Source organism: Onychostoma macrolepis, chromosome 22 (genome assembly GCF_012432095.1).
Source record: "Onychostoma macrolepis isolate SWU-2019 chromosome 22, ASM1243209v1, whole genome shotgun sequence".
NCBI lineage: Eukaryota > Metazoa > Chordata > Actinopteri > Cypriniformes > Cyprinidae > Onychostoma > Onychostoma macrolepis.
In genome coordinates, this window is record NC_081176.1 from 23,581,473 (window position 1) to 23,594,305 (window position 12,833).

Consider the following 12,833-nt stretch of genomic DNA (forward strand, 5'->3'; position numbering starts at 1 on the left):
TTTGGATGATTTGCAAATGTATTTGCTGTATTTTGTTATTTGTTTGAGATATATATATATATATATATATATATATATATATATATATATATACACATTTCGAAAGATGGTCTTTTGTATCTTTGTGATATTAGGTGTATTACGGTAATACGTGTTTCAATGAGCGCAGGTGTTTCTTGGTAGCACTTGGCACTGAGGAAGGGTTACCCGAAGACGTTCTGCACCTTTTTAAGATATATTTTTGTGACCTAAATGAGCAATAAATGAAATAAGCCGCTTTGGCTGAATCTGGACGAGTGAGGATCTCTTTCATCTTTATATTATCGAATATTTTGGATCTATTTACGCACCTTTTTATTTGCTTACTTTTTGGACGAGTGTTTGGCGTTACGACCTTTTCTAATTGTGGATCAAAAAAACAACAGAAATTAAATTACAACCAGTTTATTAGCAAACTGAATCACGAGAAGTGAGAACTGTTTTTTTTTCTTTCTTTCTTTTTTTTTTTTTTGCGTTTATGAATCAATAGGTGACAGTATCGTGATTCGTGACAGGTATGGTAGCTCTCTCCCATCATGTTTAGCCATCAATGTGTTTCCAAGAAAGCTGATTCTGAACTTTATATAGCTTACATCATATAACAATCGAGTTGTTTTACCAGTAAGTCTGTTTTCTCTTCTGTTCCAGCGGAGATTATGAAGGTGCCAGTCTGTTCATCGTTTGCATTCTGGAGTTTGTTTTGTAGTCTTTTTGTTATTGCAACTGCAAATATCGATGAGGAGGAGGATGCTTGGATTGATCCACATGACTTAATCAACTACGATCCAACGACAAAGCGCATGAGAAATCCTGCAATGGTAAAACGCCTGTTAAACCATATGGCAGTTTATTAGGCTAATGTATACGTGCTTGCAGGAGCCTCTTCTTTACATTTCTCCAGTGAAAATGGACTCCATTCAAACTTTGCATTGCAAATTATATTTAAGTATTTTAAGGTTTTATGAATTTTGTAATTTAAATAAAATTTAAAGGGATATTTCCTCCAAAAATGAGGAATCCAGCCAATGTTTAATCACTGTGTTGTTCTAATGCCGAATGACCTTATTTATTTTTCAGACCATGAAACAATGTCCTGATGCTTTAGAGTGGATCAATAAACTAGAGAGTTTGCAGAAAGAGGTGAAGAATATGTAAATACACCTGTGTTTAGTAGACCTCAATAACAAAATGGGACTGCAATGTTTTTTAGACATGGTACAATGAAATTGCCATGGTATTTTTGAAGACTAGTAGGATTGTAGGCTACCATTCAGCACTTTGAATAACTGAAAATATATTTTAATTATTATTATTTCTTGCTGCCATCTCTTTTTTTAGTTTGATGAACAGAAAAAGAAGGGGACCATCATCTCTATAAAGCCAGTATGTCTTCCAGTATTCAAGCGTTTTCTTACCAAGCTTCTTAAAGAAACCTCCAAACTTGGCCTGGTATGTGACTCCGTTTTCTCCAGGGAATTGAGTTAACATTACACTGGTTAAGGTTTTACAAATTTCCATTTTTAAAATCTTTAGCCTGATGATGGAAAGACATCCATGCATTATGACGCTGAGGTGAAGCTGTCGAAGCAGTCGCTGGCGGAGATCCAGAAGCTTCTGAATGAAGAGAACGACTGGACCACTGGAGCCATGGATGAGGCTCTCAGTCAGATTCTGTTCAGATTCAAACTCCACAACCACAAAGCCTGGAAGTGGCGTTTCGAAGACACATTTTATGTAGATGTCGATACCGCCCTGAAGGTCAGTTCTTGTAAAACCTTTCAGAGATAAAATTTTTTGTTTAAAATTATAATTTATTAATATTTGTACTGTCAAACGATTAATCGTATCCAAAATAAAAGTTTTTGTTTACATAATGTGTGTACTGTGTATACGTATAAATATATGCACATGCATGTATATATTTAAGAAAAATTGTATGTTTATGTATTAACTATTTATATATAATACAAATATATACATGTAAGTGGTTTCAAAATATATACTGCATGTGTGTGTATTTGCTTATACATAATATTCACAGTACACACACACACACCTAAACAAAAACTTTTATTTTGGATGCGATTAATCGTTTGACACCACTAAATTAATACGTGCTGTATTTTGTTCTACAGGTTTCTTTGATCGTTCTGATTGTTGTAGCCATAATCTGCACTGAGCTCTGGTCTGTGGTCTCCTGGTTGGTCCAGTTCAGGAGAATGTTTGCAGTTTGCTTTTTTATTAGCTCGATCTGGAACTGGTTCCATCTTTATCTGGTAATTATTCTTGTGCTGTTGACTGTCCGTGACATGTTTGTTAAAGCAGTACTGAACAGATGACAATGAAGAGTTGAAAGGTGTGTTCACTGTATTGTACAATTAAGAGTTAAACTGGTTTAAATATTTCTCCTTGACTAGGTTGCCTTTGCAGAACACAAGAAGAACATTGTGGAGGTGGAGACCTTCAATGCCAAATGCACTGGACTGAAACAAGTGGACTGGATGGATAATTTGGCAGGTGAGGTACTTAATGTTACACACATATTTGTCTTTCCAAACCAAATTTTAAGCTCCAAAAAGAACAAAAATGTATGAGAAAAGTAAAATGAAAAAGTAAAATCTTCCACTGAAGGGTCTACACATTTTAAATGACATGAAGATGAATAATTAAATGACAAATAATGATTTTGAGATGAACTGTTGTCACCATTTGATTTAGAGTGGTACAGACGGACATGGACTCTTCAAGATGATCCTTGCAAAAAGTACTATGAGGTCCTGGTGGTGAACCCCATTTTGCTTGTGCCTCCAACAAAGGTTTGTATCTTTTAGTTTCCAACAACAAATTTAAACTTGATCAACTTGCGTCTACCAGTTGAGTGATAATATGTATTATCTTCTTCACATATGTATGTGTATATATGTGTGCATATGTGTATGCATGTATGTATATATGTATATATATGTGTATGTGTATAGTAGAAACTTAATTTCCTGTAAAGCTGCTTTGCAAATAAACTTGAATTGAATTGAATTGAATTAATGGATACTGACTAATGACCTGATCATTTCAGTATGTTGAATTAAAATATTCAGTGAGAAATATAGTTTTTCCTCAATTGCTTACATATACAGGTGCTGGTCATATAATTAGAATATCATCAAAAAGTTGATTTATTTCACTAATTCCATTCAAAAAGTGAAACTTGTATATTATATTCATTCATTACACACAGACTGATATATTTCAAATGTTTATTTCTTTTAATTTTGATGATTAGAGCTTACAGCTCATGAAAGTCAAAAATCAGTATCTCAAAATATTAGAATATTTACATTTGAGTTTGAATAAATGACCATCCCTACATTATAAATTCTGGGTATCTCTTGTTCTTTGAAACCACAATAATGGGGAAGACTGCTGACATGGCAATGATCCAGAAGACAAACATTGACGCCCTCCACAAAGAGGGTAAGTCACAGAGGGTCATTACTGAAAGGTGTGGCTGTTTACAGAGTGCTGTATCAAAGCATATTAAATGCAAAGTTGACTGGAAGGAAGAATTTGGGTAGGAAAAGGTGCACAAGCAACAGGGATGACCGCAAGCTTGAGAATACAGTCAAGCAAAGCTGATTCAAACACTTGTGAGAGCTTCACAAGGAGAGAACTGAAGCTGGAGTCAGTGCATCAAGAGTCACCACGCTCAGATGTCTTCAGGAAAAGGGCTACCAAGCCACTTCTGAACCAGAGACAACGTCAGAAGCATCTTAACTGGGCTGTGGAGAAAAAGAACTGGACTGTTGCTCAGTGGTCCAAAGTCCTCTTTTCAGATGAAAGTAAATTTTACATTTCATTTGGAAATCAAGGTCCCAGAGTCTGAAGGAAGAGTGGAGAGGTACAGAATCCATGTTGCTTGAAGTCCAGTGTGAAGTTTTGACAGTCAGTGATGATTTGGGCTGCCATGTCATCTGCTGGTGTTGGTCCACTGTGTTTTCTGATGTCCACAGTCAACGCAGCCATCTACCAGGAAATTTTAGAGCACTTCATGCTTCCTTCTGTTGACAAGCTTTATGGAGATGCTGATTTCATTTTCCAGCAGGACTTGGCACCTGCCCACACTGCCAAAGGTACCAAAAGCTGGTTCAATGACCATAGTGTTATTGTGCTTGATTGGCCAGCAAACTCGCCTGACCTGAACCCCATAGAGAATCTGTGGAGTATTGTCAAGAGGAAGATGAGAGACACCAGACCCAACAATGCAGATGAGCTGAAGGCCACTATCAGAGCAACCTGGGCTCTCATAACACCTGAGCAGTGCCACAGACTGATCGACTCCATGCCACGCCGCGTTGCTGCAGTAATTCAGGCAAAAGGAGCCCCAACTAAGTATTGAGTGCTGTACATGCTCATACTTTTCATTTTCATACTTTTCAGTTGGCCAAGATTTCTAAAAAACCTTTCTTTGTATTGGTCTTAAGTAATATTCTAATATTTTGAGATACTGATTTTTGACTTTCGTGAGCTGTAAGCTCTAATCATCAAAATTAAAAGAAATAAACATTTGAAATATATCAGTCTGTGTGTAATGAATGAATATAATATATAAGTTTCACTTTTTGAATGTAATTAGTGAAATAAATAAACTTTTTGATGATATTCTAATTATATGACCAGCACATGTATTTGTCCACTCAGACATCACATTTTCAAAACTGTTAAAACACAGGCTGAAACTGAAGCTCAATGGCCAAAATGACTCATTTTGTTTGCAAAATGCTCCAACACTCACAAAACATAAAAAATATGCAACATAAGCAAATACATTCATCAAACACCACAACTTGTCAAATTAATTTCCTCTTTCAATCATTACACAATGGACAACAAAATACAAAACAGCTAATCAATATGAAATTACACTGTTCAGACTCAGAAGTGTTGAATATGGTTTAAGAAGAAGAAAAAAAAAGGAAACTTATGGGTGGGAATATCTAAAAAAATAAATAAGTTTAAATAGTCAGAACTTCACAATGGATGTTTTCCCTTGCAGTGCTGCAATGCTCTTACAGAAAAACCACATGAATTTCACATGTGCAAAAGCACATGTGGAAAACTTGTGAAATTCATGTGGTTTTTCTGTAAGGGTGCACCAATGGAAACACCTCTTTGCATGGCAAATCCATCAACAGCCCTCTTTCTTTAGGTGAAACCAGTCTTTCATTTAGTGCATCAAGAAATGTGAGGCATTCTGTATTGAACTGATAGTTTGTGGCAAAGGACACCATCATTGGAGATGGCAGCACACATGGTGATATTGGCACCCCTCTGACCTGGCACTGCAACAGTGACCCTCTGCCCAATAAACGTTCCTCCCACTTCTCCTTAAATTAATTTGTTATGTGCCCATTTAGCTTCAAGTACATTCTCTTTAAAAAATTACTCCAGTTGCATGTACAGTGGGGCAAAAAAGTATTTAGTCAGCCACCAATTGTGCAAGTTCTCCCACTTAAAAAGATGAGAGAGACCTGTAATTTTCATCATAGGTATACCTCAACTATGAAAAATCCAGAAAATCACATTGTAGGATTTTTAAAGAATTAATTGGTAAATTCCTCGGTAAAATAAGTATTTGGTCACCTACAAACAAGCAAGATTTCTGGCTCTCACAGACCTGTAACTTCTTCTTTAAGAGGCTCCTCTGTCCTCAACTCGTTACCTGTATTAATGGCATCTGTTTGAACTCGTTATCAGTATAAAAGACACCTGTCCACAACCTCAAACAGTCCAACTCCAAACTCCACCATGGCCAAGACCAAAGAGCTGTCAAAGGACACCAGAAACAAAACTGTAGACCTGCACCAGGCTGGGAAGACTGAATCTGCAATAGGTAAGCAGCTTGGTGTGAAGAAATCAACTGTGGAAGACATGTAGAAAATGGAAGACATACAAAACCACTGATAATCTCCCTCGATCTGGGGCTCCACGCAAGATCTCACCCCGTGGGGTCAAAATGATCACAAGAACTGTGAGCAAAAATCCCAGAACCACACGGGGGGACCTAGTGAATGACCTGCAGAGAGCTGGGACCAAAGTAACAAAGGCTACCATCAGTAACACACTGCGCCGCCAGGGACTCAAATCCTGCAGTGCCAGACGTGTCCCCCTGCTTAAGCCAGTACATGTCCGGGCCCGTCTGAAGTTTGCTAGAGAGCATTTGGATGATCATTGTGACAAAGCGCCTGTTTGTCACTGCTGAGGGAGCGGCACTGGCCTGAACACACACACACACACACACACACACACACACACATATACACTCCAATCACTCTCCATTCCCCCTCCCTTACCTGTTGTTTCCGCGTTCGGCAAAGCGAGTGCACGCGCTGAACCGATCGCCCACGGACATTTCTCCACATCACAGTTTCCACCGTCTCATACCCATTCGCCTCACACACACGTTATTTGCGTATTGTCTTTTGTCCTTGTGTTTCCGTTCGAGTGTTTGTTTGTTTGTCTGGAAGTAGTCGGTCTTCTGGCGGGTAAACGCTGCGTCGCCAAGCCGGGCAGACAGAGGGCGCCTGCTTTTAAAAGTACAGAGTGCGTCGCGCCGGCGCAGTGTCGCCAAAAGCCGGCAAAACCATTTTGTTTGTTTGTAACGGGGGTTATGTGTAAATTATGTGTTAATTATTTATGTATTTATGTGTTTATGTGTTTCAATAATGATGAATATGTGTAATTGAGTTATGACTGGTAGAGAAGTGTTATTCAATGATGGTTTATGTAATGAATGTTTGCAGTGTGGGGAATATAAAATGTTTTAACATACCTGAATACTTACTTTTTAGTGAGTGATGCCAAAGAAGGGGCGGAGTCTGGCCTATAAAAAGGGAGGCCAGACTCGCACTTAGGGGCTTGTTAACCAAGTCAGCGAGAGTGTTACAGTGGTACCTCAAGCAAACCCTTATTTTTTTTGTATATTGTGGATACGGTGTATAGTTGTAAAGACAGTTTTCAGCTTTATTTTCCTATTTTTTTTGTTTCTTTGGTACTTTGGTAAATTTTTGTGCACACCTGTATATAATCTTCACTGTGGACTGTCTGGATTATTGGCACTATAAATAAATTACACCCTGCACGGAAGTGCTGTGCGAGTGAGCCATCATTTTTTTATTTTCACGGACTTACGTTCCCTTTTCCCCTCCCCCTGAAGCGAGTCGGGGCACTTGCTTCATCACAATCATATGGTCAGATGAAACCAAAATAGAACTTTTTGGTAAAAACTCAACTTGTCGTGTTTGGAGGAGAAAGAATGCTGAGTTGCATCCAAAGAACACCATACCTACTGTGAAGCATGGGGGCGGAAACATCATGCTTTGGGGCTGTTTTTCTGCAAAGGGACCAGGACGACTGATCCGTGTAAACGAAAGAATGAATGGGGCCATGTATCGTGAGATTTTGAGTGAAAACCTCCTTCCATCAGCAAGGGCATTGAAGATGAAACGTGGCTGGGTCTTTCAGCATGACAATGATCCCAAACACACCGCCCGGGCAACGAAGGAGTGGCTTCTTAAGAAGCATTTCAAGTTCCTGGAGTGGCCTAGCCAGTCTCCAGATCTCAACCCCATCGAAAATCTTTGGAGGGAGTTGAAAGTCCGTGTTGCCCAGCAACAGCCCCAAAACATTACTGCTCTAGAGGAGATCTGCATGGAGGAATGGGCCAAAATACCAGCAACAGTGTGTGAAAACCTCGTGAAGACTTACAGAACACGTTTGACCTCTGTCATTGCCAACAAAGGGTATATAACAAAGTATTGAGATGAAATTTTGTTATTGACTAAATACTTATTTTCCACCATAATTTGCAAATAAATTCTTTAAAAATCCTACAATGTGATTTTTCTGGACTTTTTTTTTTCTCATTTTGTCTCTCATAGTTGAGGTATACCTATGATGAAAATTACAGGCCTCTCTCATCTTTTTAAGTGGGAGAACTTGCACAATTGGTGGCTGACTAAATACTTTTTTGCCCCACTGTAACTGTATCGTATAACAATGCATTACAATAAATTCAAACAGCATATTAAAGTTGACATTATGACAAACACATAAATGGGACTGATGAAACATCTGAAACAGTAATGCAACTCCTCCGCCATGTATGCCTTATCTTTCTCTGGCCCTTTGGCCTTTTTGATCCATACTTTCAAATAGCAGGACAGCGGTGGAATCTTTTGTAGAGGGATGAGGACTGATTGCTGATTGTGCAAACGAGTTTCACACAGGTGCATTAGAGATTCATAATTATGCAAGTACTTTCTATCAGCTGTGTTTTCCTTTTGTTCAACACAGTTAATACAATAGAGTTTGGGGTCTTTTAATGAGATCTGTGGTAACTGTTTTGAAAAAGGTTGTGAAAAATGTGTGAAACAAATGAAAATGTGTCAAGACATTTGCAAGAGAAGACTTCTGCTGTGCTAAGGTGATGATCAAGTGGATCCCAGTTTCATTAAGCATGTCTTAGCAAATGAGAAAAACTGTAAACTGAAACTAATTGCAAAAACAGGACTATAAACCATTTAGATCAATTTTAAAAAATCAAAACGAATAACACTTCAAATAACATGTATCCAAAATGAAAACAGGATAATTAATTTTTTCTTATTCTTAGTTTTCTTTTGTTTTTTTAAATCATTTTATGCAGCAAGGACGCGTTAAATTGTTTTGACAGTAGAGATGTTTATAATGTTAAAAAGATCCCTATTTCACATAAGTGCTTTCGATCTTTAAAAAAAAAATGTATGTCTGTTTTTACAAAAATATTAAGCAGCACAACTATTCTCAGAAATGATAATAAGAAATGTTTCTTGAGAAGCAAATCGGCATATTAGAATGACGTCTGAAGGATCATGTGACATTGAAGAAGCTAAAAATTCACAGGAATCAATTACATTTTTAAACAATTATTTTAAGTTGTAGTAATAAATCAATACATTACTGTATGTTTAAGCAAATAAATTCAACCTGAGTGAACAAAATATTTCCTTCAAAAACTCAAACTTCTGAACGATAGTGTATTACAAATATTTTAAGACAAAATAAATATTGTCCAATAAATAAAGTATGAGCAGTGGGTCATTAGCCAGCATTTGTCATAAATGCTCAGTTACATAATATAATTGTAACGTGGGAGTCATGACAACAGAGTTGGGGATCCAAATGCAAGGCTTTATTTACAAACGTGGTCAAAACAGGCAGGGTCGAACACCAGCAAACAGTATAACCCAAGGCAGAGGCAAGAGAGTAATCCACAAACAGGCAACGGTCAGGGCAGGCAGCAAACAATCAAAAAACAAGGAAACAATCCAAAGAACAAAAACACAGGGAAACTAGGAACAAGAAATTGCTATTCAATAATCAGTGTGAGAGTGTGAGTGTGTGTGCATCTTTTATGCTAGACAAGGAGAACACATGACAAAACCAACCAATGAGAACAAGACACATGCAGCCAAGGAACCAATCAGAACATAACGCACAGACAAGGGTAGCACATGACAAGATCACATGAGGGGCAAGGGACACATGGGAAATTGAGTCCGAGGTAGGGTGGCAAGAGTCTGGAATGGAGTGCCCTCTAGTGGACTTCATGGGCACTCCAGCTGGTGATCTTAACAACAATATTAATTTATTTATATTGTTTCTTTTTATATTGTATTGTTATTGTTTATCAGATATCTAATTGTTCCAAAATTGTTATGAGAGCTGTAACGAGAGATGAAATGCATTAATAATGCTTTTGTGGGGGCTTTATTCCAGGCTATCACAGTCACCATAACCAGTTTCATCACGGACCCCTTGAAGCAAATTGGGCAGGGCATTAATGAGTTCCTCAGAGCCCTGCTGAAGGACCTTCCAATCACTCTCCAGTTACCTGTGCTGTTTATCATTGCACTCGCCATCTTCGTAAGAGCTGTGAACAGCAAACATATTGTAGGATCTCTTATTTGTTGCCATTCTAAGGCATGTTTTCTCTTCTCAGGTGTTCATGTTTGAAGCTGCTCAAGCAGCTATACAACAAGCAGTTCGCTTGCTCCAACTCGGTTGGCAACCAAATCAGCCACCTCCTGCAGTAATACAGGGCCAAGCTCCTCAACTAGAAGAGCATGAGTAGGGATGGGCACCGAAACCCGGTTTTTAATGGGCCTCGGGGCTAAATTATAAAAGACCGGTGTATCGATAAGCTCTGAAGTTAACAACATTATCTTGCAAATCTCGCTAGAGTCGCCAGCTGTTTTTTTATGCAATAATATTCGGACATTAGAACATTTGTCTGTGATTGCATTGTTACTATTCGCAATTCATGAGGTAAAACTATTAAAAACTAGCCACGTTTCGTCTAGCGCAACTTCTTTCCCTTCACAGCGGTGCACATTCGTTTCTCCCCTAGAACCCAAACTTGACGTCAGAATAAGCGCAATCAGTGAATGTTGTAAAATGCAGTCTTTACTGTTGCTAAATTGTGGGACATGTTTGATAAAGCATTGAAAGCACATAATCTGTGTGAGAGATGCTGTTCTCCAGTCTGAACTGTGTGTGTGTACGTGCTCTAAAATGGACAAGCAAATTACAATTGGCAAAGGGAGCGATCTAATTTCCTCATAATCTTCAACTGGGATGTTCCCGTGATAACGTAGCATGGTGTGCGTCAGTAGATGTCGCTGTTTTAATGTCATATGTCTTTTTATTGTTGTTAGCATAACTGTTGCAAAGGAATATACATTTTATATTTTAAAACGTTTTTCAAGTTTTTTGCTATATAATATATAAAAACTAATATGTATACAACTCTTTAAAATATAAAATGTATTTTTTTTTTTAATGCCGGTGTCGGTCAGCGAATCTGCTGTGCTGCATGCCGTGCTGCGTTGTCATGGGAACATCCCAGCTGAAGATTATGATGAAATTAGATCGCTCTCTTTGCCAAGTGCATTTCAAACGACTAAATAATGGCTCGCACATGCCCTGTTCACTCCAAAGTTCCCACTCCAAGGGGATAGGGATGATCACTTCCATTTGGAATTTGCCCCGTGAACCGTACGGTTCCGTACGCGTACCGTGCCACCCCTATGTGTGTACTTTATTCTGCACTGGAAGATCCTATCATCAAGTCAAATTCTTTATGTGTGTACTTGGTAATAAAGCTCTTTCTGACTTCTGACTTCTTACAGTGCTTTTTTTCTTTACTTTTTTTTCAGTGAAAAAAGGCTCCGTTCAAACTTTGCATTGTAAAATGTCTTGGGCTACTCACGTAATCCACGATCTCTGAATAGGGAATGAAATGCAGCATAGCTGTGACGCAGTGGGAAAACCCTTTGGTGTGCCAATTGTCAGAAGCCCAAATGGAATCATGCCAACTCATTGGCTGATGGCACAGGCACCGCCCGACGTCACCACGTCGCCAAATCTAATACTAGTAAGCGCACCATCTGCTCATCGATAGAAGCTTGGCAGTTAACATGACATCTCGTTCCCTATTCGTTCCCTTTTTCATAGTTTCACGCAACACTGCATAGCTATGACGCAATGAGAACGATATACCACACCCGCCAAGCTAAGCGCTGCCATATCAGGCCTGATGCGAAACAGACCAGGTTAGCCACAAATGGCTGGTCAAGCAGAAAGAACCAGGAGCTGCATCTAAATCCAAACTATAAAACCTGATAAAAGTGTGAGGAGAGGACCATCCTGCTGCCACACAAATATCCGCCAGGGGAACTCTTCTAAAAAGAGTTTAAGAGGAGGCAATACTCCTGGTAGAATGAGCTTGAATGACTAGCGGTGAAGAGAGACTCTGCACCACATAATCAAGCGAGATGGCATCCCTCATTCAATGAGAAATACTAAGTTTTGATGCAGCGAGCCCTCTGCAGCCAGCACCAAAACACACCAACAAATGGGAGGACTTGTGCCACTGGCTAGAGTGGTCCACATAAAGCTTCAAAGCTCGAAAAGGGCAGAGCAGGTGAAGACAGCAAAAGGAGGAGGACAAAAGGAGTGAAGCATGACCACCTGTGAGCAAAATGATGTGGAGCGAAAAAAACCTTAGGGGCATAACCGGGTCTGGGCTGTAGGAAGGAACACTGACAGGGCTCGCTGGCCTGAAATGATGTCTAACTAGGGGGACTTTGTCCACATCCCTGCAAGCAGCAATAGCTGCAACATAAACTCTCAAGGTGGTAGCAACTACTCCAGCTCCGAACTTCTCCTGCAGAAACTCCAGCACTGAACCAATTGGGCAGCTGACTGGGTCTACTGCATGAGGCAAACACCACGACTCAAAAACCTTCCATTTGGAAGAATAAAGCCTCCTAGTAGAAGGAGCCCTAGTATTATCAATGGTCTCCTGAATGTCCGCAAGAAGACCAGAGGTCACGGCCATAGCTTCCAAATCTGAGGCCGAGGGTTCCAGATTCTGCCCTGCAGAATCTCCCATGGGGTGTGCTCTAGAAGGGAGACTAGTTCCAAAAACCACGTCTGGGACAGCCAGAATAGGTCTATCAACAGGAGGCTGAAGAAGCCGTGATTCACACATGAAGGAGAGACCTCTTCTATCACACCCTTGAGGAGGAGGAAGCGCTGCCATTTCTGTTGCATATGAGAAACATCAAACGACAAATGAAACAAAAGCGTGACGAAACCGTGATACTCATTTGAGCTGCGCAGCGCGGACCAGCTCGGACCAATAATTGAGCGCAGCGCAAGAAAACTGGTCTGAGCTCAAAGCAGCCTTACTCGGG

The 12,833-nt window shown here is 39.4% G+C and overlaps 1 protein-coding gene across 2 annotated transcripts; it reads left to right on the forward strand.

The window, feature by feature from the left end:
• Window positions 1–247: 247 nt before the first annotated feature.
• Window positions 248–11,245, forward strand: LOC131530028 (chloride channel CLIC-like protein 1). 2 transcript variants are annotated; one of them, XM_058760075.1, is made up of 11 exons: window positions 248–296; window positions 530–554; window positions 688–857; window positions 1,117–1,179; window positions 1,378–1,488; window positions 1,573–1,797; window positions 2,175–2,315; window positions 2,457–2,556; window positions 2,758–2,855; window positions 9,853–9,999; window positions 10,076–11,245. In XM_058760075.1, exons 3-11 carry the CDS (start codon window positions 696–698, stop codon window positions 10,205–10,207), a joined length of 1,179 nt encoding a protein of 392 aa, XP_058616058.1. In that variant the 5' UTR covers window positions 248–296; window positions 530–554; window positions 688–695; the 3' UTR covers window positions 10,208–11,245. The 2 variants fall into 2 exon arrangements, with proteins under 2 accessions (XP_058616058.1, XP_058616057.1); XM_058760074.1 differs by lacking the exons at window positions 248–296; window positions 530–554 and having other exon boundaries at window positions 636–857.
• Window positions 11,246–12,833: the final 1,588 nt, after the last annotated feature.

Coding starts and splice junctions, on each gene's coding strand:
- LOC131530028 (XM_058760075.1), top strand. CDS start 696: ATGAAGGTGCCAGTCTGTTCATCGTTTGCATTCTGGAGTTTGTTTTGT. Junction 2,316..2,456: donor ACTGGTTCCATCTTTATCTG/GTAATTATTCTT, acceptor CTCCTTGACTAG/GTTGCCTTTGCAGAACACAA. Junction 10,000..10,075: donor TCATTGCACTCGCCATCTTC/GTAAGAGCTGTG, acceptor TTCTCTTCTCAG/GTGTTCATGTTTGAAGCTGC.